Genomic DNA, 23,446 nt, shown 5'->3' with positions numbered 1-23,446 from the left:
CTCACTGATGATATTACCTAGAATGGTGACGGAAAGTCTGAAAATGAACCTTCCAGCTCAGCGAGCAAACTCACATCCTGATAGAACACATGGTGGAAGCATGCTGAACTCAACATATTTTTCCTCTCAGAACCGAGGGAACTATGTACCCATTCAAAACTTCAGAGTGTTCAATAAAACTAGGTTAAATTATTAGCAAGCGCTTGATAATCTGGTGTCAAAATCTAAGAGATTTTCATCTTCGTAGAGCCAATAGGATCAATCAAAAATACAATATTCTATGGGTATGATTCACAAGGTGCAACAGATTAGCAGCACAGTATTGTAACCACATCAAGAAGGGACATCAGTTTCTGCCTAGAAATTTCAAAAAAAAATCACAGAATTTTACAGTACAAAAGGAGCCATTCAACTCATCATGTCCGTTCCAGCTCACAAGAGAGATGCCCAGCTAGTCCCATTTTCCAGCCCTATCTCTGCAGGCCTTTAAATTAATTACTTTCAAATTGTTACCCAGCTCTCTCTCTCCAAATCTTGTATGGAATCCACCTCCGCCACTTCCCCAGGTAACAGAAATCCTAACAACTGAGTAAAGAAGTTTCTCATCTCACTCCTAGCTCTCTTGCTGACAAACTTGAAATTGAGACCCCTAGTTACTGACATACCAACTGGTGGAAAGAGAAGATCCTTTTTTACCCTGTCAAAATTGTTCATAGTTTTGAACACCTCAATAAACTCACCTCCTAGTCTTCTCTGCTCCAAGGAGAATATGCCCAATTTCGCCAATCTTTCCTTATATCTAAAATCCCTAATTCTTGGTCTTATTCCAGTAAATCTCCTTCTAAACTCTCTCCAGAGCTTTAACATCCATTCTTAAAATGCACCCAGAACCAAACACAATACTCTAACTATGGTCTGACTGACGATCTGCCGAAGTGCAGCAGTACATCCTAACTGTTATACTCTATGCTTCTATTTATAAATCCAAGGATCCTATAAGCCTTACCAACTATTTCAACTTGCCTGGCCACCTTCAGGGAATCACGCACATGAATGCTAAGGTTGCTCTGCTCTCATACGCCTCTCAAATCTGCACCATTAACCCTGCATTGTCACTGTTTCTTCGATCAAAATGCAATAGAGTTAAAGAGTCAGAGATGTTCAGCACAGAAACAGTCCCTTCAGTCTAACTTGTCCATGATGACCAGATATCCCAAATTAATCTAGTCCTATTTTCCAGTATTTGGACTGAAACCGTCTAAACCGTTCCTATTCATATACCCACCCAGATGCCTTTTAGATGCTGTAATTGTACCAACCTCCACCATTTCCTTTCATTCCACACACGCATCGCCCTGTGAAAAAGTCGCCCCTTAGGTCCTTCTTAAATCTTACCCCTCTTACCTTAAACCCATGTCTTCTAGTTTTCAACTCTCTTACCCTGGGGAAAAGACGTTGACTACTCAACACATCCACGCCCCTTAAGATTTTATAAACTTCTAGAAGGCCATCCCTCAGCCTCCAATGCACCAGGGAAAATAGCCCAAGGCTATTCAGCCTCTACTGAAACCTCAAACCTTCCAGTGCTGGCACTGTCTTTGTAAACCTTTTCTGAATCCTTTCAAGTTTCACAACATTTTTACTATAGCAGGGAAATCACAATTGAATCCAGTATTCCAAAAGTGGCCTAACCAATGTCCTGTACAGCTGCAACATGACTTCCCAACTTCCATACTTGATGCACTGACCAATAAAGGTAAGCATACCAAATGCCACCTTCGCTACCCTGTCTACCTGTGACTACTCTTTCAAGGAACTATGAACCTGCACTCCAAGGTCTCTTTGTTTAGCAATGCTCCTCAAGACCTTACCATTAAGTGTTTAAGTTCTGGCCTAATTTGCCTTACCACAATGCAGCACCTTTCTTTCAACTGAATGCATTGAAATTCAATTGCCAGGTGTCTGTCCATTTGGCCAACTTGCCAATGTCCCTCTGAAGTCACTCAGATCATACAGTCATAAAGACATGCAGCACAGAAACAGGACCCTTCAGTCCAAACAGTCCATGATGAACATAACCCTAAACTAAACTACTCCCACCTGCCTGCTCCTGGCCCATATTCCTCCAAACCTTTCCCACTCACATATCCATCCGAATGTTTCGAACATTGTAATTGTACCCACATCCACCACTTCATCAGGAAGTTCATTCCACTGTAAACCACCCTGTACAAAATATTTGCCTCATGCTTTTTGTTAAATCCCTCCTCTCACCTTAACAATGTGCCCCCTAGTCTTGAAATTCCCTATCTCAGGGAAAAGACAACTATCATCAACTCTGTTACTTATTTTCATTATTTTATAAACTTCTATCAGGTAGCCTCTCAACCTCCTGCACTGGAGGGAAAAACGTCCCAGCCTTTCCTTATAACTCATCTTCCATATCCGGCAACATTCTGGTAAATCTCTTCTGAACTCTCCCCAGCTTGACAATATCCTTTCCATAAATTGGCAACCAGAACTGGTCACAGTATTCCAGAAGAGACATCACCACTATCCTGTTCAACCTCAACGTAACATCCCAACTCCTATACTCAAAAGGACTGAGTAATAAAGGCAAGCATGCACAATGCCTTTTTAAACCATTGTCTAGGAATTATGTACGTGCACCCCTAGTTTAGTATCATCTGCAAATTTAGAGATTTTGCCCTCAATACTCATCACCAATTTGTTAACAAAAATCAGAAAAAGCAAAAAGTCTCAAACTTATCCCTGGGAACATCAGTTGCTCCTCTAATGCTGCCTGGCCTGCTGTGTTCCTCCAGCTCCACACTATGTTATCCCATCTATATCTATTCTGTTTCTTATCTTTTAGCCAACTTCTAATCCATGCTGCCAAGGGTCCATCAATCCCAAACATTTCTAATTTGCTAACCAACCCACTATGCAGCACTGAATCAAATGCTTTCCGAAGTCCGTATATACAACTTCTATCCTGCATCACCTCAAAGAACTCAACTAAATTTTTCAGACATATCCAGCCAGCACTGGCTGCTTAGTGTCAACCTATTTTTCTCCAAGTATATATTTACCTTATCCCGCATTATGGCCTGCATCAATTTCCCCAGCATTGAGGTCAAGCTGACAGGTCTGTAGTTTCATGGGTCATCCTTTGCCCCTTTCTTAAAGAGCAGTATCATAATTGCAATCCCCCAAGTTCCCTGGAACTAACCCTGAGTTAGAGGGGCCTGGAAAGTTTCCATCAACGGATCTATAATTTGCTCCCTTAGCCCTCAGCAATCTAGGATGCTCCCCATCCAGGCCTGAGGGCTTCTCTACCTGGAGAGCCGCCAATGTTTTAAGATGAAAATGTGGTGCTATCACTATCCTGCACAGTTGCTCGATACCTACATTTCAACTAGGTCATTGTCACCATCTTCTAATTTGGTAAATACAGAAGCAAAACACAGTCATTTTGTACCTCTACCATATTCTTTGCTTCAGTGAGTGGCTTACCCTGCTTGCTCCTTATAGGCTCCAATTTATCCTTTACTATCTTTTATTATTACTATGTTTGAAAAATACTTTCTACTTGTTTTAACACAGCCTGCCATCCTTCCCTCATGTTTTCTCATAGCCTTCCTTATTACCCCTTTATCCTCAGCCTCATGCACAGGAGCTCTAGTCTTTCCATTAAAGGAATCAAAAAGGATAAGAAAGCTGAGATTTTGAAACCTTACAGTCTCTAAATCAGGGGTTCCAATCAGTAGATCAGAAATTGGGGTCCCAAGGTCCGATCTGGCAACGGTGTTTCTGCAGCAGAGAACTCAGTTGTCTGGCTTGGATTAACTGAGAGGCCCATTTAAAAATGTGTGACAATCTGTTTGTGCCATGGGTGTAGCATAACTAAACTCAGAGGCCCAAACGCAAAGCCTGAAAAATATTGGGCCTTCTTACTCAAAGTGTTTGAAATTGTCACCACCAAGAACTTCTTGCTCTTGGGTGACACCCAGAATTAAAGCATCAGTGTAGAATCACAGGTGGAACAGGTCTGCAAAACATTAATCCAAACTCAGTGATAAAAAAATGTTAAGAATCTATGAAGAGTCTAAACCTTGTGAACATGCTGCCTGCTCATCAGTAAGACTTGCACAAGCAGATTTTCAAGTCTCTTTCCATAGAATCTCTACTGTGGAAACAGGCCCTTTGGCTGAACAAGGCTACATCAACCTTCAGAGAATCCCACCCAGGGCCACTCCCCAAACCCACCTAATCTATACATCCCTGAACACTATGGACAACTTAACATGGCCAATCCACCTAGCCTGCATATCTTTGGACTGTGGGAAGAAACCCACACAGACACGGGGAGAACGTGCAAACTCCGCACAGTTGCCCAAGGGGGAAATTGAACCCAGGCCACTGATGCTGTGAGGGAGCAGTGCTAACCACTGAGCCCTCGTGCTGTCCCCTCTATTTAAGCAACAGCTTAGTTGTGAACTATCGCACTGAAATCACAGAGTACATTTCTCAGGCATAAAATGGATTAATAGAGATATTTTGATTCATGATCTTCTTACTCAAAGACAAACATGAATGATAACTTACTCAAAAACAGAGCTGTCATTTTGATCTCCCCAAATGAGGATTTCTGTAATAGAACGAATGGTCTCCACCAGCAGGTTACGATTACTATCTGTCACAGTTGTGTTCTTTGTTAAGACATGGTACATGTACCTAAGGAAATACTAACATTTAGAATATGAATTCATACTATGATCAACTACAAAACTGCAAAACACCTGCTCATATCCATATGACTCAGGTTCTCAATTTTATAACCGATTCCTGTGAAATCGTTATAATAGTTGAAATTGAAAATACATTGATTTAGCCATATTTTCAACCTAAAATTAAACTAGTATAGAGTACAGTATACATTGCAAAACAGGACCAAATTTTTGCAGGGGTAAACCAAGGCAGAAATGTCAGAATTTACCCTCAATTCCACAAAACCTGATATTAACTTTCTGGAGTCTGCTCACATGCAGGAGCAACATGAAAATCCAGAAGTAGTTATTGGCAAGTGTACCTCACTGCCACCTCAACACTCATCTGCTGAACACTGAAGGCTGAAGACTTGGTCACTCAGTTTCTCTTCAACCTCACCTGTGTGAAATAATCTGGGTTTTACATTAATCTATTTTCCAGTCAAATCAAAATTAGAAGCCTTGCAAGCAATTATATAATTCAGATACAGAAAGCACTAAAGCTATAGCATTTTCCAGTAACCTCAAAGAGAAATTCCATAAAGATCCAATTCCCTTCTGACGGGAGTTTAAAATCCGGCAGTAAGTAAGAGGGATATCTCGCTGTGTAGTAGCAGGCAAGATATGTTGTTAATCATGATGGAGCCTTCTCAGAGACCACAAACTAGGAAACTAAATTACAAATGAAGGGATTCAGTGCTCTTAATGTTCAAGATAGCTAAATGTGTTTACGATTAGGTTAAGCTCAAATATTTTATTAAAATAAGAAATCCGATAGTTTTTCAACACAAGTAAGGTGATGTACTTGTAATTATGAAGCTAATATATTGTTCAAAGACTCAGTTTTAGCTTATTAGCAAGTTGTAATAGTTTCACTATCTTAAAAATAAGTGCCTGAAAATAAATGCAAAAGTGGTAATTTGCTAAGAGATTGAACTCTGGGAGAATTTGAACAGCCAATCCTTTCAAGGAACATAGGATAAATAACAGGTTGATGACAGAATGCCAACAGCTTTGCAGGTTACTACTGTAAACCCAGGGTCAATTTGCTGTAGTATTTACCAAGTTAATTGCAGTGTTTAAAGCCTGCTCAATCCTGCATATTTGCAAAACTTCATGACTGTCATTTTTTTTAAACAGGAACAGGGCTGTTCATCAGTATTTCAGCGCATACCTCAACCTCTTGAAAAATAAGAAATGATAAATCCCAATTACTGGGCAACAAGTCCAATCAAGTTGTCACATCGTAGCCAATAAATATCCACCAGCACCACTAGATGGAAACCAAGTAGTTCACAGTACAATAAGTATTTTCTTAAACAGAAATGAATAGCTTGAACTTCTTAGTTGGCATCACTTCTGCAGGAAGTGTTAAAACAGCATATTAGTTTCCTAAATTTGGGAGGAAAGGACAATTAGCATTATGATACATATAGATGCCTAGCTACAAAATGTCTGCTGCTCTGCTACTTCCTGGCAGCAACAGGGAATTTCCAGTTCAGATCACAGACGGTGAATACAATTTAATGAAGGAAAATTACTACATTTTAAACACTCTGATCTGCAATCATGTCACAGACTCAAAGCTGATAATGTTATACACAAGATATTACTTTGGAAATGTCTTGCAGTATTGTTGAGGCCAAAGAACATTCAAGAAACGGAAATAACGTTTGGCATCAAATTAAAAAGGCTGCATGATACCCAAACTGCAAATCATGCATGACACAGCTGCTGCAGGTCAGAATGCAATTCTACTCTCATTGATAAAGGTGTTGTTACAGAGTAAGTTCCACTCCATCAAATGCTCAGAAGTGCAAACTACAGTCGTGGAAGCACTTAATTAGAGGCGCATCATTCGACCCACTGACTGCTAAATATTTCCACACTGAAAACTTCTGCATTATTAACTCTACTTATGTAGAGCAGAATTGGCTTACTCCTTAGACAACTCTATTCAGACTGTATTAGTTTTTCTAGAAAAATGTTGCTTGATCAGCATTCAAAACTAAATTTCACTAACTTTTTGTTGAAATGGGATAGCCAGTTGTAAAACATTACTGAATTTAGCCTTGCATTTGGAGCAGAACAGAACTTACTGAAGGAAAGAATTGATAAATTTTTCTCTGTTCTGAGAACAATGAGCTACTAACTTTCCGGAAAGACCACTCTCTCCGTGACTCCCTTGTTCGCTCCACACTGCCCTCCAACCCCACCACACGCGGCACCTCCCCTGCAACCGCAGGAAGTGCTACACTTGCCCCCACACCTCCTCCCTCACCCCCATCCCAGGCCCTAAGATGACTTTCCATATTAAGCAGAGGTTCACCTGCACATCTGCCAATGTGGCATTCTGTATCCATTATACCCGGTGTGGCTTCCTCTACATTGGGGAAAACCAAGCAGAGGCTTGGGGACCGCTTTGCAGAACACCTCCCGCTCGGTTTGCAATAAACAACTGCACCTCCCAGTCGCGAACCATTTCAACTCCCCCTCCTATTCTTTAGATGACATGTCCATCATGGGGCTCCTGCACTGCCACAATGATGCCATCCGAAGGGTGCAGGAACAGCAACTCATATTCCACTTGGGAACCCTGCAGCCCAATGGTATCAATGTGGACTTCACCAGCTTCAAAATCTCCCCTTGCCCCACCGCATCCCAAAACCAGCCCAGTTCGTCCCCTCCCCCCCACTGCATCCCAAAACCAGCCCAGCCTGTCTCTGCCTCCCTAACCTGTTCTTCCTCTCACCCATCCCTTCCTCCCACCCCAAGCCGCACCTCCATTTCCTACCTACTAACCTCATCCCACATCCTTGACCTGTCCGTCTTCCCTGGACTGACCTATCCCCTCTCCACCTATCTTCTTTTCTCTCCATCTTCGGTCCGCCTCCCCCTCTCTCCCTATTTATTCCAGATCCCTCATCCCATCCCCCTTTCTGATGAAGGGTCTAGGCCCGAAACGTCAGCTTTTGTGCTGCTGAGATGCTGCTTGGCCTGCTGTGTTCATCCAGCTTCACACTTTATTATCTTGAGCTACTAACCAACTTGTTTAAAATTGCTGCTGGTATAACTGCACAAAAATTGCTTCTGAATTCACATTAACATCTCAAAAAGAGTGATAGCCATTGTTCTTGTTCCCATTTACAAGACTACTCCTTCCACATCTGCCAATTACAAACCTGTAATTTAAGGGGAATTTTCAGTGTTCAATCAGTGTTCACGAGCCAGCTTTTAACAAGGATGTTTCCTTTCAAGGGAAAGGCATTGTCCATTTTTGTAGACAGCACTGAGTATATTCATTCACGAGTCATCTGCCCAAAGGCAAGCCATTGGCTCATCGCTGACACTTCATTCTGAGCTGTTTTCATGACATTTTTTTGGTCAGCAGTGCCTCGCAATTGCCTTCCACTCTGGAACAAGGAAGGAGGCTGGTTCCAGCTCTACCTCAGTCAGAATGGGAATCAAAACCACACCAGTGCCATTACTCTGAATCACACATTTGCCATCTACCCAAATGAGCGAACACGTCCCCCTCTCCAGAGTAGACGCTGCTTATATTGTATTGAAGTCCATGTATTTATATTACTGGAGGACCTGAAAGCACTCTACAGGCAATTAAGAACTTTTTTGAAGGACAACCATTGCTCTAATGTAGGAATGCAACCAGCAGATTACAGATAGCAAGCAGCGACCTCGTAGGAACCAGATAATCTGTTACCATTATTTGGAGTGAGGGATAAACAATAGCCAGGTTACTGGGGATAACTCGCCTTTTGTTCAGAATACATCCACCAAGATTACATCTATCCAAGTAAGCAGATAGGGCCTTGGTTTAACAGATCTTCTGAAAGATAGCACAAAATTATTCTGTCCAAGAAACAATTCCCTTTCAGGACTGTGATGAAAGCACTTCAGTGGAAACTTTTCTATAAACCTAAAACATGGGCACCTGCACTACTTTAAAAGTGACTACAAAACTGCTGAATTAGTTAAATTCTAAATAAACTTTCCTATCAGTTACTACAGAATAATATTTGCATTATGAAATAAAGCAAGTAAGAATTGTAGGTGTAAGAAATGCAAAGGTCCTTTTATTGATATAATTGAGATTATGATAAACACGACACAATAAAGTATCAAATAAGCCTCTGAAGTTGTGCACCATCAAGTTTGGCCTAAATGAGCACAGACTGGGATGGAATCAGAAATTTTGCTTAGATCTCAGCTAGATGTCTGCACAGGTTTCTGGTCATGACATTACAGGAAGTGACCACGTGACAAAGGGTTAATCTGAAATTTCCATTGCACTGGTGAGATGGCAGTAATGTCACTGGACAAACATTTCAGAACCTATTGGAACAGTGGTTAAAATCCCACCTGCCAGAAGGTCTAGATTTGAAGAACAGTCTCAATAACAGAGACCATGAAACTATCAAGTCTTCCTAAGAACGTATCAGGTTTGCTAATGCTCTGTGGTGAAGGAAATCTATCACCATCAGGTCTAGCTGACATATAACCTCAGATTCATAGCAATGTGTTTGACTCATACCTGCCCTTTGAATTGCCTAGAATAATTACTCAGTTCAAAGGGAACAAGTGGGGATGGGCACAAATGCAAGTCTTGTCAGCAATGCCCACACTCCACGAAAAACAATACATTTTAAGAAAAATGTCAGGGATAGAGAATTTTATCCAACAGGAAAAATTGGATTGGTTAGAAACAGGGCAGGCTTAAGAGAGACTTAATTGAAGTGTACAAAAAGCAAGGGCCTAGAGAGAATGGATAAGAAGGGCTTATTTTCCTTTACTTCCTAGTAATCTGCCTTGCTGGAGAAATTTAGAATAATTGACAGAGGAGAGTCAAAATGTGAAACCTGAAAGGGTGGTAGCAACAAAACCTAGAGGGAGACAGACTTATCTGGGGACATGGGTTTGAATCCTACTGAGGCAAACGCTGAGATTGGAACTCGATAATAAAAAAAAACTAAAAGCACTAATCTATTGGAAACCATTAACTATTGCAGGTTTTCACAGAAAAAACACCATCTGGTCAATCTTGACTTTCAAGAAACAAAGTCTACCATCTTATACAGGATTTCTGGCCCTATAACAATTTGTTTGAACTACCCTCTAAGCTCAGCAAGCCACTCAGTTGAAAGGCAATAAATGCTAGTCCGGTCACCAAGACCCAAATTCATGAACTAATATTTTACTTCAAATGTAAAAGTAACCTAGAAAGCTACAGATGAAGAGTTGGAAACTGGAACTAAGCTGATACAGTACAATGGGGAAAATAGCCTCCTTCTGCACCATAAATTTGTGTTTTGTAGCCTTGGTTTAACATGGCTTTGTCTTGCCAGGGGAAATTTGAAGACAATCTTATATCATCCAGGCTGAAAATTAGCACATCTAGAATCAAAAACCAGTACCGGAAAGGTAGAGTCAGTACTGTGCAGTTGTTTTCTAGAAACTGACCTTCAAACTGTATGAACTACCACCATATGCTCAGAAAATGGACAGGAGGCAATGGAAAGGATGAAGTGGTCAATCTTTGGGAGATTTTAATCAACTTGCATGTGAAATAAATTATTTAACTACTGAATATCATCATCCACTTCTTTAGAAACAATACAATGGGAAAGACTGATAATCCAAAGTAGTAGAAGATGGGTTAGTTATGTCCTTACAGGAGGTCAAGATGCAGCAGAATTGGAGGGAGCAACAAATTTGGCGTTGGTGGTTGAAGACACAGCCACAACAGTGATAAGTAGAGATGAGAACAAGATAAGAATGCAGAGTTTAAAAATAGTTCTAAGCCTGGAAAAGGAATTGAAAACAGAATGAGATTTTTAAATTAGGTGGTGTTAGTGGCCAAGAGCTGATTATCAGTCTGAGGGGATAAGGTAATGGGCAAAGTGCTGCAACAGAATACTGTATAGCAGCCTAGTTTAAGAACTGAAATTTGTAGAGATTCTGCAACCAAGCAATGAAGCACTGGAGATGGCAGTAGCATGAATTAACATGATAAAAACATGAAAAACAAATTTAGTTTCCAATTGACTGTCCAGGGAGAGCAATAAAATTATTAATATGGGCACAGGTTTTGGTAGTGACCAGAGACGACAGCTTATTCCAAAATTAAACCGTAGGCAATTTCAGCAGACAAGCAGTCTGACACCACGGTGAAATTAGAGTGGTAATTAGAGTGGTGGAGTGGCTGAGGTATGTGTCATCAAAACACATGTAGAATTTGGCACCCACATTTGTAACTGAAGTTACAAACAGACAACATATAAATAAAGAAATGGAAAATGGCAAGGATAAATTCTATACTTAAATTTGTAGAGGAAGGAAAGCCATCGTTAGCTGCAAAAGTTATTCATGTCCAAACAAGGTTTTCTACAGTAGCAGATAAAATAGAGAAACATCATAGCTCCTGTATCTTTCAGCAGTGAAGCATGCTATATGTTTTATATTCCTGTGATAGAGTGTATCAATAAATCTGTAGTACTACAGCAGTGAGCAAACCACACTTACTTAAATTATGTTTCAATCTCTGCAAATATTACAAATGACTATCCTATTCTTGGACAGCAAACAATTGTTTGCTTTCAGAGCACTCATTATTTAACTTAGGCCTAACATACAATAATTTGAAACCATTTAAAACTAAAAACAGGGAAATTGAAGTAATGCGTTGAAATTTGAAAACAGGAGAGTAAAACCAGCTCCAATTATACTACTTTTCTCTGTATTATTTTGCTAATTAAAATGTATGTCTTAGCAGTTAACACAACAGAAAATAGATCTTTTAAGAATTCGGCACACGCCAACAGAAGTGTCACTTTCACTATCAGTGAAACTGGATCTAATCATTCATCATAAATGTTATTCAAATTTAAAGTGAGCTCAAAGTAAAAACTTGAATATCTGCTTTCACAAAAGATAGTGTGTGGTACTACGATGAAAGTAGTGAATTTCCCTAAAGATTTACTGGTTCATAGCTTACTTCCTATTATGGCAGGTGTTTAACACCAGAAACGTTTCCAACACATATAACCCATGAAGAGAACTTAAGAGTTCAAGATGGTGTTTATTCTTAAATCAATTGTGAAAACAACTTACTGACGATGATTGGGACTTAAAACATTTGTATTAGAACAAAATTCAGCCTTATTCAACCTACAATCACGCCGCCACCACCTCCTATTTCCGTAACTACGTCTCCAAAAACTTTTGTGCAGTATATCAATTAAATAAAAGCATGTGGCCCTAGTGTACGTCGAGGTGCCTCATAAACGATGAGCGTTTTGAACTTAATTGAGGTAAAAAGGGAAGGGTACAAAGTAGGAAGGCCATTGCAAGAGTAAAATAAACATTTACTATGTCCCTGTGGTAAAAGGCCTGGACCCGAAGGCCTCGTCCATTACAGATATATTACTCTATCCTGTCAGTAACACAGCTCCTGCTGAGGGTTTCTCTGGTGACAGTTTTCACACAAACACTCACTTCAAATGCTCCAACGAATGAATGTTTCGAGGGGACTTCCCGGAGCTCCCGCCAACCCAGCTTCTCGAACGGCCAAACATCACTTCTGAACACTTCTTTCCTACATACTATTTGCGGGACATCAGTAATAGGCCAGTGACATTCAAACCTATCACCAACATACTGGCGGAAGAGGAGAGTAGACGCAGTAAGGCTCCTGTGTGTGTGTGGGGGGGGGGGGGGATGTTGGGGGTTGGAGTACGTTTTCCAGGTCGGAAAAGGGCACCTTAATGGAGTCGCTGTCGAGCAATGACTACAATTCCCGGAGGTCCTTGCGAACGGACAGATTTTTCACTTTTCTTATTCCTCCACCTCACGCAGACACGGTTTAACCATCACCTGACGATCATGAGAAGAGCCTTAACAATTAACGTGAAGTGGCGATTGATGTTATTTTGAAATACATTTTTTCTTTGAGGTCCTGTGGAGCTGCGGCAGGCGATGACGTCTAACTCAGGCGAAAATGCTGCAATTGGCCTGTAAACCATCCCAGCACCAGACAAGCTGTATCCTGAGGTGTAGGGTGGGGAGGAGGTGGTGTCGTCATCTGACTGACGGTTGCACTAGCCATTCAGCATGTCGGAACGACTGGATGGGCGGTGCCAATAGGCGGGACAAAGGTTTTGCGTCAGGCACATTGACAAAGAGACTAGCCATTCAACAAAGGTTTGTGTGGCACGTTTGTCGAGACGTGCATGGGCGGGACAATAGCTGCTGATTGACAGCAAGTCTACCCAATCACAAAAGATATCGGAAGTCGCTGAGTAGGCGTACCTATGTGGGTGGTCATTCCGACGATTGGCTGGGGTGTTGTAGATGTCTGTGTGGTCATGAGGTCATTGATGGACGTCGACACGAGCCATTCAGTATATGAAGCCCATGTAGTGTAGGCCACACCTACAGGGCAGGCTTGTGGGTGGGGAAACGTATATTGATTGGCGGCGCGCCCAACCAGTCAGATCACTGCCGGCGAGAATGAGATAAAAACTGAAAGAACTGGGGATGGTGTAAATCAGAAACAAAAACAGAAGTTGTTGGAAAAGCTCAGCAGCTCTGCTAGCATCTTTGCGGGTCCAGTGACCCTTCCTCAGGTTTTCATCACAGATGCTGCCAGACCTGCTGATCTTTTCCAGCAACGTCTGCCGCACCGTCTGATGTCCGGGGATGGGGAGTGGCCGGACCGACGGCTCTGTCGTCGTTGATGGACAACGCAATTACCCATTTAGCAAGGAGCCGGGCTCTCCTCAAGCGGAGGAAAGGGTGTATTCAGTCTGTGAGCCTGTGGGCGGGACGACGGCAGTGCCGTCTCCGGATGGGCAACTTGGGGGGTGGTGTCTGCCCGCCGGAGTGGGTGGGGTAAGAACTGAGCCGTCATATGATCGACGGCGTGGTCAGCTACACAGCAAGGTGGGCGGTTGGTAGGCGTACCCGCGTGCACGAGTGGGCGGGTTATGGGCGCTCCGTCACGTGATGGACAGCGCGTCCAGCCATTCAAGCAAGGGGCCCGGTTGGAGGGGCGGTGTTGCGTAAAAGGGCGGGACGAGGGCTGTGCCGTCATGTGATGGGCAAGGCTGCTGACCACTCACGACAAAGCTGGGCGCGGGAGGGGGCGGTGCGCGGCCGCGATTTTTTTTCCCTCGCCGTGTTCTGGGAAGGAGGAGTATCCCATGTCGAAGCCGTGAAAGAGGCGGGAAGTGGAGGTTGTTGGGGGCGGCGGGGGGGGGCGTGAAGTGCGTGTTGAATTGAGGCGATGCAGGGCCTAGCGCCTGGATCCGCTTAAATCAAGGTGCGGGAAGCGCGATAAAGCCGTCTCAACAAAAGCAAACGAGAACGAAGGAAACGGGGGAGGGGGTGAGGGAAAAGAAAGCAGTCTCCGCCCTGAGGCAGAAGCAAACGCCCGAGAAATACAAATGTCGGCGCGACAGCCAGACGAGTCCGCCGCTGTTTTGATGTGCCATCCGCTGCCACCTTGAGACAAGCCTATGACCATTTATGCTGACCTCGATTCGGTGGAGTCGCTGTTCGATGAGCTGCCCTATATGTTTTACGTGGGATTGTTTTTTGTGAACGTGCTGATCCTGTACTATGCCTTCCTGATGGAGTACATCCTCCTTAACGTGGGCATCGTCTTCCTCCCGGACGACTTCGACCAGGCTCTCGTCGACCTCGGGGTGCTCTCGGATCCCGCGTCGGTCACCTACGACACCGACCCCGATTTGGATGTATTCGACGGCTACTTTGACTAAAAGCAATAAAAGGGGAAAAAAACACACACACTCGCATTGCTTTGTGAAATTTGATGTTTTATACCTTCTCTGTCTTCCCACCCCGTTAACTCCCAGGCCTCCCTTTGCAACATGGAACTGTACAGGTCAGGTCAGGATGGCTGTCTTTGCTTTCGTTATAAACCAAGCACCTGCTGAAGAAGACGATATAGTTTTGGACATTTTTTTTCGGTGCCCTTTCCGATCGTCCCAAGGTCGCAATCACTATGGGTTGTGTCATTCCGGAGCACTTATCTGTCCTGCAACATTGCAGAGCCGAACTGCATTCTCCAGGATTAATTGGACAAGTAGGTACTGGCTCTCTTGCTATTTTCGTCTCCCGAGAGCTTCAGACTAACACTGAACGCATCGCTGATGACTAAGTACGCAAATTTTCGAATCACACCGTCACTTTATAGATATCCCCTCTGCTCCTTCCTGTAATTTATTGATGAAAGTGGTATTTATTCGTGTTTACACTATTCTGACATTGACTGAAAGCCGACCGAATGATCCTAAAAATGCCTAAAAGTGTTTCTAAAGCTGGTGGTAAATCACTTTTATTTGAATGATGCATCGTTCTTTCTGGAAGTTGAAAGCAGCGAAAATTATGATCCTGAAAGGCGCCAGATGAAATTGGAATGCGCTTTCAGCCCGCCTGAAACAATTATATTTTTATAGGTAGTTTTGCACCTGTTTAACTAAATCAACCCTGACTGTTTTCTTCCGAATCAGTGATAACCAATGCATTGTGTAGGTGGTTTTTTTTCAGGGAAATCGAATCAGCCTGCAATTGGGTGGGACTAAGCGACTGCAGTCTCCCAACCTGTACATATTTTACACTACAGCCCTCAAAAAGATAGCGGGGAACATACTGCATATTAAAGCTATTTATTTCAATGGTAGAATGACAAATAAGTAACAACAGTCAACAAGGCATGCTACTTTAATTTTTAAAGGTGGCTACAATCTCTTCAGTCCTCTCTGTATTTTGTCAGAGTCCCGTTTCCAGAAAATTGAAATCTTAATATTTCCAGAAATATTGTTCGCCCCCATAAGATTTTGTACTCTTGTATTGAGCTATGTTTCATGCTTTGCTGCCATGATTTTTGATGAAAATGTACAAACTAAAGGAGAAAGTGATGAAGTTGCAGTCTTACTGGGAATAGATGCTAAATAATGATGAAGAGCTTCATTGTTCCCACACCCCAGATTTTTCTAGAAATTCTAGCCCTCTATATCTCCACTGCACTGTCTTTCTTCCATGTGTATACTAAAGAGAATATGTCCAATGAGGAACCATTTTCTGAGCTGCACAGCAGTTAAATGTAACAGGATGCCTCATTTAGTTTAATTATTTTTCTGAAGTTATATTTGCAGTGAAATAGCTGAAAGAGTAGAATGCCCAGAATTTCTGCATGTAATTGATGATGTGCTTACCATTGCAGTAATAATGCAAAGGAGATAAAATTCCCCTGCAATGTAGGCCTGCTTTCTCTCCCATGATTTTTTTAATGAGCCCCAAATCAGTTCAAATCTAAAATGCAACTGGAAAACATTTCTGTATGTACTGAATCAAGAACAACCTCCTTGCAGGGTTAATTTCACTATTGACATAGTTAATGATTCTTGACAGCACCTTGTAGATCATTAATTCTGCCAAATTCCTCTGCTCAGAATGAAGTTAATTCAAATAATGAACTGAGAAAATTGAATGCATTGAAAAATGAAAAATTCTAGTACTGCATTCTACAGCTGACAGCAGTGAATAGCTAAAACAATGATTTGTTGACCCAGAAGTTGCTGCATGGTAGGATGCCTGAAGGCTGGGTAAAGTGTTGAATCTCAAGGTCACTTTAGTATTGAATAGGCAGTATCTTTAGGCTCTCTGATAGCATTTGTCAAGTGCATATTTATTCAGCTATACAAAAGGGTCCTAGTTATTTCAGGGATGGAATGTATATCAATTGTGAATATTTTCACTAATGTATCACGGGCAGTAACAGGTATGTTGTGAGATATGTCAGCAAGCAGTTGAAAAAGATCATTGCCTGTTGCGGGTACCCATTGAAGGACAATGTTCACCAGTACTGCCTCCTGAAATGATTGTCCATTGCAGGCCTACCATAAAGAATGCAAAGTATTAAATAATTGTCAAAACTTCTCTCTCATGCAACAGTATCCTCTCGTACATCCAGTTAGTTCTCATGGTCAGTCTACCCATGTAATTATTTCAAGAATTGAAATGACAACCAATTATACATGGAGAGTTATGTTATTGTGCAATATGTCATTATTGAGATGTTGCTGCCTTTTACTCAAGGATCCAGAATTTAATGTTCTTTATTCTGAAGGGTTCTTGGCAGGCAGTTGACATTTGGTAAATGGTGTAAGTGGAAACAGCTACCACAGCATGCAATTTTTGCATTAAAATTGAATTCTTATTTTGACCAACTTCATGCTTCTAATACATTCTTGTTCTAAGTGACATGCCATAGTGTGAGGGGGCACTATGTGCATAGTTACTGTGAGCTTTTGAAACTCCAAATGGTGGATCATCTGGAAGTGCCTTGCCTTAGTCCCCAGTGATGGATGGAAGAGTGGACATGGCGGTAGTATGAATGCAAGTAAAGTGTCTTCAATTATAAAACAGCAGCATGGGAAATGACCAGTGCAAAGAAGCACATTCTGTTGGCCTACATTTATCTACTCAAACCAGGTTATTTTTAATGTCTTGCCTACATTTGATTTTCAATTCTATACATTGTTGACCACTCAGATGAGCAACAATCGAGTGAACAGATTGCCTTCAGTCAGTATTTTTAGCCCAGTTCTATCCTGAAAGAAAAAGTCCAGAAGTAGATGTCATCACTTACATATAAGTGGTTGCCTATTTCAGTCAAGAAATTGTGGGGCAGGGGGATGATACTCACTGAAGGTTGTGAATCTTTGGAGCTTTATTTCAAAAGGTGGTGGAGGGTTGAATATTTTAGAAGTAGGTGGGGGGAAAGGTCATTGGATCAGCCAAGATCTCATTAAATAGCGGAACAGGCTTAAGATGCTGAGTCTCAGTTATGACTTCCCAGTTCCCAGCACTTCTATGGATTTTACAAACAAATTGCAGTTTATTATGTATTTTATGGCAAACTAATTCAAAATCAATAGCACATTAAAACTGATCTGTAAACATGTACAATCTCATTGCTGTGTGCTAGGAAAGAACTTTGAACACTATTCCTGTGCACATGCATGTGCAACTTTGAAGTCTCATTTGTACTGTTCTTTAGAGCAATGAGCAAAGACCCACCTCAGTAACCAATTCCTTTGAAATACTATGATCCATGTTCCTAGTTCCTAGTAAGTCGTTTTGAATACGTGAGGGTGTAGTGAGCAAGATGCGATCTGTCATCTATAGTAATGTCACAAGGCAAGATTAAACAAAATGGAGTAACATGACTTTAAGATGCAATAATTTAGAAGTAGAGGTGAAAAATACTAAAAACTGGTGAATAGGCAGTAGTTTAGATCATCCAATGGCACCCTTACATTTTAGGGAATGCCATGATTACAACCAAAATGACAGCAAAGTAGGATCAACCAGTGTAATCAACGCTTTCCATTCCTTGGGCAGCTAGTGACAGCTGTGGCCCGCTCATCAGCAGTTTTGTCATCTGGTAATATATTGCTTGGAATTGCAACGCGGAAGTCATCTATGCGTTACATGGAAAGTCTTTGATAAGAAAGTTTGGGGATTTCAAAAAATATATGGGTGTGTCCATTACAAGAAAAGCTGGAAAAACTCAACAGATCAGGCAGCATCTGTGGAGGGAAAGAATGCTAATATTTTTGGTTTATGATCTTCCATCAGCACTATGTTTGCAATAACTTTTTACTTCAGCCAACTTCTCTCCCTGCCCTTCTATCAAAACGGTCAATTGTCATTGTTTCTGGTTGACAGCTTCCTTCATCCACCATTGGGATTGATGTTTTGATATTTATTCCCCCAGCTCCTTTTACTCTTATAGGGCACTAACAGAATATGTTTAGCACCTCCTCAAAGGACTGTGATGGAAATTGAGGGCACAAAACAGAAACCTTTTAAATAAAAGTTTGCTTGGATGTCCGTGAAAGTACAAAGCAGAAAAAATGGATATAATGTGGTGGTGCAATGCTATGTGTAATCTCTCTAAAGTTTTAAGTTTCAGCAAGTCTACGGGAAGCTTGTTTTTAGTTCAGAGATATTTAAGAGTATGTATTTAATCAGCTGGACTAATTAAATAACCTCTCCAGGTACAATTACAAACCGTTGATGAAACTGCACACCCTAAAGATCTGATTCTACTAAGATTACAAAAATATTCATACCTGTCAAATGAAATTAACACTAGAAGAAATTAACAGCTTTTTTTGCCCTGGAATATAGAGACAAAGAGTCTGAAGAGAAGCAGTCTTCAGGAGATGGAACAGCAATTAAGAATTGGAAGTGATGTAGCAACACCTGCAAGAGAATCTGATACAATTTCACAACTATTGTTCCTTTGTGCCATTGAACAGGCTAGAAGAACTGCAAATTGGAGAGGTCCTGTTTTATTGTAAATCACGCAATGAAGGAAAAGATCCAAAAGGCTTAGATTGCCATACGAATTGAATGGTAATAGATATAAGCAATATATTGCAAAGATTCTTTGTGGAAAATCCATTGATGGGAAAGAAGACATCAGCATTCGGACGTTTTGCACCAATGTACCTGTAGCATTAAACACCACTAACTTGCATCTTACAACACTCCAGTGTATGGATTAAATGCAATAAGGCCAAATGTTACAAGGTTAGCATGCAACACAGCAAGGATTTACATTATTCATATTTCAGTTGTGCTTTTCATACGGCTGGAACTACAGATTCACTTAAGGATGGTTCATTTTAAAGAATCTTGTAATATTAATATAATTTGCTCAATTAAAAGTAATTTTTTTGTTACACCTTCCAGTGAACAGTGTCTGCTTTTAAAGTTCTGTTGATCTGATTTATTGTGTCAGGACATGGAACACATAAACTCTTAGCTACTTGCAGTAGCTGTTACACATTTAATGCAATGATTGATAAGTTCAATGTTATAGGGATTTCAAGACTGGGGGCACATTTTTAAGGCGAAAGAAGAGAGATTTGAAAAAGACATGCGGGGGGGCGACTTTTTCACTGACAGTGGTTTGCATGTGGAATGAACTTCCTGAGGAAGTGGTAGATGTGGTTACAGTTACAATGTTTAAAAGATATTTGAATAAGTACATGAATAGGAGAGGTTTAAGGGGATTATGGGCCAGGAGCAGGCAGGTGGGACTAGTTTATTTTGGGATTATGGACGGTTAGAGCAAAGGGTCTGTTGCTGTGCTGTATGACTCTACAACTACATTTTCAGGAAGTCAGATAGCCTTTCTGAATTCAGTACAGGTAGTTCTCAATTAATGTCAGGTTATGTTCCCAAAAATCACAGTTTGAAGTGAAATTAGTTAATCAAAATGCACATTTCCATAGAAACCATTGTAAATGTTCAGGTTGTGTTATGAGAGTGTCAAACAAGTACAGAGTACAAACACAGAAGCAATATAAAACACAAAAACAGACATGAAAATAGCAAAAGAACATCTTTTTAGTGTTTAAGATAACAAGGTGTAGAGCTGGATGAATACAGCAGGCTAAACAGCACCTTAGGCACAGGAAAGCTGACATTTCAGGCCTAGACCCTTCGTTAGAAATGGGGGAGGGGAAGAAGGTTCTGAAATAAATAGGGAGAGAGGGGGAGGCAGATCGAAGATGGATAGAGGAGAAGATAGATGGAGAGAAGACAGACAAGTTAAAGAGGTGGGGACGGAGCCAGTAAAGGTGAGTGTAGATAGGTCAGTCCAGGGAGGATGGACAGGTCAAGGGGGTGGGATGAGGTTAGTAGGTGTGAAATGGGGGTGTGTCTTGAGGTGGGAGGAGAGGATAGGTGAGAGGAAGGACAGGTTAGGGAGGCAGGAACGAGCTGGGCTGGTTTCGGGATGTGGTGGGGAAGGGGAGATTTTGAAGCTTGTGAAATCTAAATTGATACCATTGGGCTGCAGGGTTCCCAAGTGGAATATGAGTTGCTGTTCCTGCAACCCTTGGGTGGCATCACTGTGGCACTGCAGGAGGCCCAGGATGGACATGTCGTCTGAAGAATGGGATGGGGAGTTGAAATGGTTCACAAATGAGAGGTGCGGTTGTTTATTACAAATCAAGCGTAGGTGATCTGCAAAGCAGTCCCCAAGCCTCCACTTTGTTTTCCCGATGTAGAGGCCACAATGGGTCTAGTGGATGCAGTATACCACATTAACAGATGTGCAGGTGAACATCTGCTTGATGTCGAAAGCCTTCTTGGGGCCTGGGGTGGGGGTGAGGGAGGAGGTGTGAGGGCAAGTGTTGCAATTCCTGCAGTTGCAGGGAAAAGTGCCAGGTGTGGTGGTGCTGTAGGGGAGTGTGGAGCAGACAAGGGAGACACAGAGAGAGTGGTCCCTCCGGAAAGCAGACAAGGGTGGGGATGGAAAAATGTCTTTGGTGTCAGCTTTCCTGCTTCTACCTGAAACATCAGCTTTCCTGCTCCCAAGAAACCCAAAATATCAGCTTTCCTGCTCCTAAGAACTCAAAGTGTCAGCTTTCCTTCTCCAAGATGCTGCTTGGCCTGCTGTGTTCATCCAGCTCTACAGTTTGTTATCTCAGATTCTCCAGCATCTGCAGTTCCTATTATCCATTTTTAGTGTTTCTCGCCTTATATACAAGATCACTTCTCAGTAGGTGGAAGGCTATGGATCTTTATTCAATTAAGTTGCAACTCAAACTCGATGTTGAGGATGACCAGGTTGCTCTTCTGCTGCTTTGGAGGTGAAGGGTTGTGTGTTCTTGCAAACAGTTGTTTAAAAAATAATGCTTGTACAGATTTAATTGAGGCAGCCAATGGCCAAAACAAGTGGTGCAAACATGAACATGCACAGAAATGTTAGGTATTTATTCCCCTGGGAGTCATGCAAGAACTACATTATTAGAAATCAGGTTCATGTTATTGAAATGATGGGAATTAAAGTAAAAGTCACATTATGTCAAAAGTGTGGTAATCAAGGACTACTTGTGGACGAATAGGTGACAAACCAGAGGTGCTGGAAGTGAGTATTTCCTATAACCCCTCATCATGATGCAAGGTGTGCCAATTTCTGCCCTTCCTCACTGCTGACAGGCATTACGCCCAGTAGACCAAATTGATACTCATACCATAGTTGTGGCAAATTTTAGATCTGCCTTCTGCAATTCTACCAAACTCAAATAATGCTGGATCAACTAACCTACCACACTTGCTACTAAAACCCTATCACATTTTGGTCTTTATTTATATGAATGGAATGTTCAAATGAAGCTCTTATGAGAAAGGTTTGTTTTGGGGAAAGAGAGGTTATTGGTGCTGTCTAAGATAATCCTGGAATACTGAAGGGTTTGATCAAAGAAAGTGAGATCCACTAGTTCAAGAAAGATTGGCTAACCAAACCAATGTGAAAATATACTTAACACAAATTCCACTTGATGTACTCTAATTGTGAAAATCTTGTCTTTTCTGTATCATAAAGAAATACGAGAATTTTACCAACACCAATAAACATACTGAAATCAATATTGAAATCCAAACAGCACATGGTCCTTGAAGACCACAATTTGTGAAACTAAGAAATTTGCAGAAATATTAAATGCACAAATTTGTACAATGTTAAAAATTACGATGTTTAGTAAGTGTTGTTTGAATTCAGCACATTTATTCAAATGTTTGACAAGTGATGGAACAAGCCATTTGAAGGACTGAAATTAATGGAGAACAGTGCAGCAGCTCAATGTAGGAATTTTTGAAATCAGTCATCTTAGAACAAAAACATCTTCTTGTCTCACACTCCCAGAAGAGATGCAATTGCCTGTTCTAAAAAGACAAACACTTGTTATTCTTCCTTGACCCAGAACAGATTATGTAACGACACAATCTGTATGATGCATTTAGTCCAATCAGCCATGATCAGATGCATAAGTGATGCAGTAAGTTGCAACCTGAATTACTCTTGTGTCTTTACATTTAAAGTAACCTCAAGGCACAGTGTCGTGACAAAGTGAAAGGTAACCAATGGCGGAAAATTGAAAATGTGTTCAAAATCTTGGACATGGAGCTGAACTTTAAAGTGCATCTTGTGGTCAGTGAGCAGATAGATTTTCTAAGGTGTTCCATTGAGATTTCTTTATTCATTCATGGGATATGGCTGCTGTTGGATATCCCTAATTGCCCTATAGAAGATGGTATTGATCTGCCTTCTTGAGCCACTGCAGTGCTTGTGCTGCTGTGAAAGGAGTTCCAGGATTTTAACCCAGTAGCAGTGAAGAAATTGTAATATATTTCCAAATCAGACTCTCCAACTTCTGGGTGGTAGAGATCACAGGTTTGGAAGGTACTGTTGGAGGAAAGTGAACCTTGTACATGGTACACACTGCTACCACTGTACTTTGGTGGTACATGTTGATGCTTTGGATGGATGCTATTCAAGTGGCTGTTTGTCCTTGATGCCAAGTGTCTTGAGTATTGTTGGAGATGCACTCATCCAGCAAGTGGAAAGTATTCCTTCACATTGCTAACTTGTGTCTTATAGATTGTGAACAGGCATTGCGGAGACAAGAGGTGAGTTATTCACTGCAGCATTCGTCACTTCTAACCAACTCCTGTCCCAGTAGTATTTATATGACTGATCCAGTTCAGTTTCTTGTTAGTAGTAACCCTCACAATGTTGATTGTGGGGAATTCAGTGGTGGTAACATCATTGA

At 41.5% G+C, this 23,446-nt stretch overlaps 2 protein-coding genes across 5 annotated transcripts in view; one reads left to right on the top strand and one right to left on the bottom strand.

The window, feature by feature from the left end:
* Positions 1–12,376, bottom strand: part of clec16a (C-type lectin domain containing 16A) — a 247,517-nt gene extending 235,141 nt beyond the window's left edge. Inside the window, exons 1-2 of the mRNA XM_048552334.2 lie at positions 12,282–12,376; positions 4,609–4,737 (exon numbers count right to left, since the gene is read on the bottom strand). Coding sequence (XP_048408291.2) covers positions 4,609–4,737; positions 12,282–12,361 — 209 coding nt within the window. The 5' untranslated portion in view covers positions 12,362–12,376. The remainder of the gene's footprint in view (positions 1–4,608; positions 4,738–12,281) is intronic.
* Positions 12,377–14,013: 1,637 nt separating this feature from the next.
* dexi (Dexi homolog (mouse)) lies at positions 14,014–19,573 on the top strand. Of its 4 annotated transcripts, none has more exons than XM_048552566.2 (2): positions 14,014–14,892; positions 18,592–19,573. In XM_048552566.2, the coding sequence occupies exon 1, from the start codon at positions 14,303–14,305 to the stop codon at positions 14,564–14,566; it is 264 nt and encodes an 87-aa protein (XP_048408523.1). In that variant the 5' UTR covers positions 14,014–14,302; the 3' UTR covers positions 14,567–14,892; positions 18,592–19,573. The 4 variants fall into 4 exon arrangements, with proteins under 4 accessions (XP_048408523.1, XP_048408524.1, XP_048408522.1 ...); XM_048552567.2 differs by having other exon boundaries at positions 14,014–14,896; positions 19,008–19,573; XM_048552565.2 differs by having other exon boundaries at positions 14,014–14,967; positions 19,008–19,573.
* Positions 19,574–23,446: the final 3,873 nt, after the last annotated feature.

The sequence above is a fragment of the Stegostoma tigrinum genome, chromosome 23 (assembly GCF_030684315.1).
Source record: "Stegostoma tigrinum isolate sSteTig4 chromosome 23, sSteTig4.hap1, whole genome shotgun sequence".
NCBI lineage: Eukaryota > Metazoa > Chordata > Chondrichthyes > Orectolobiformes > Stegostomatidae > Stegostoma > Stegostoma tigrinum.
Note: the sequence above shows the minus strand (reverse complement) of the source record. Positions and strands in the feature narration are given on the sequence as shown.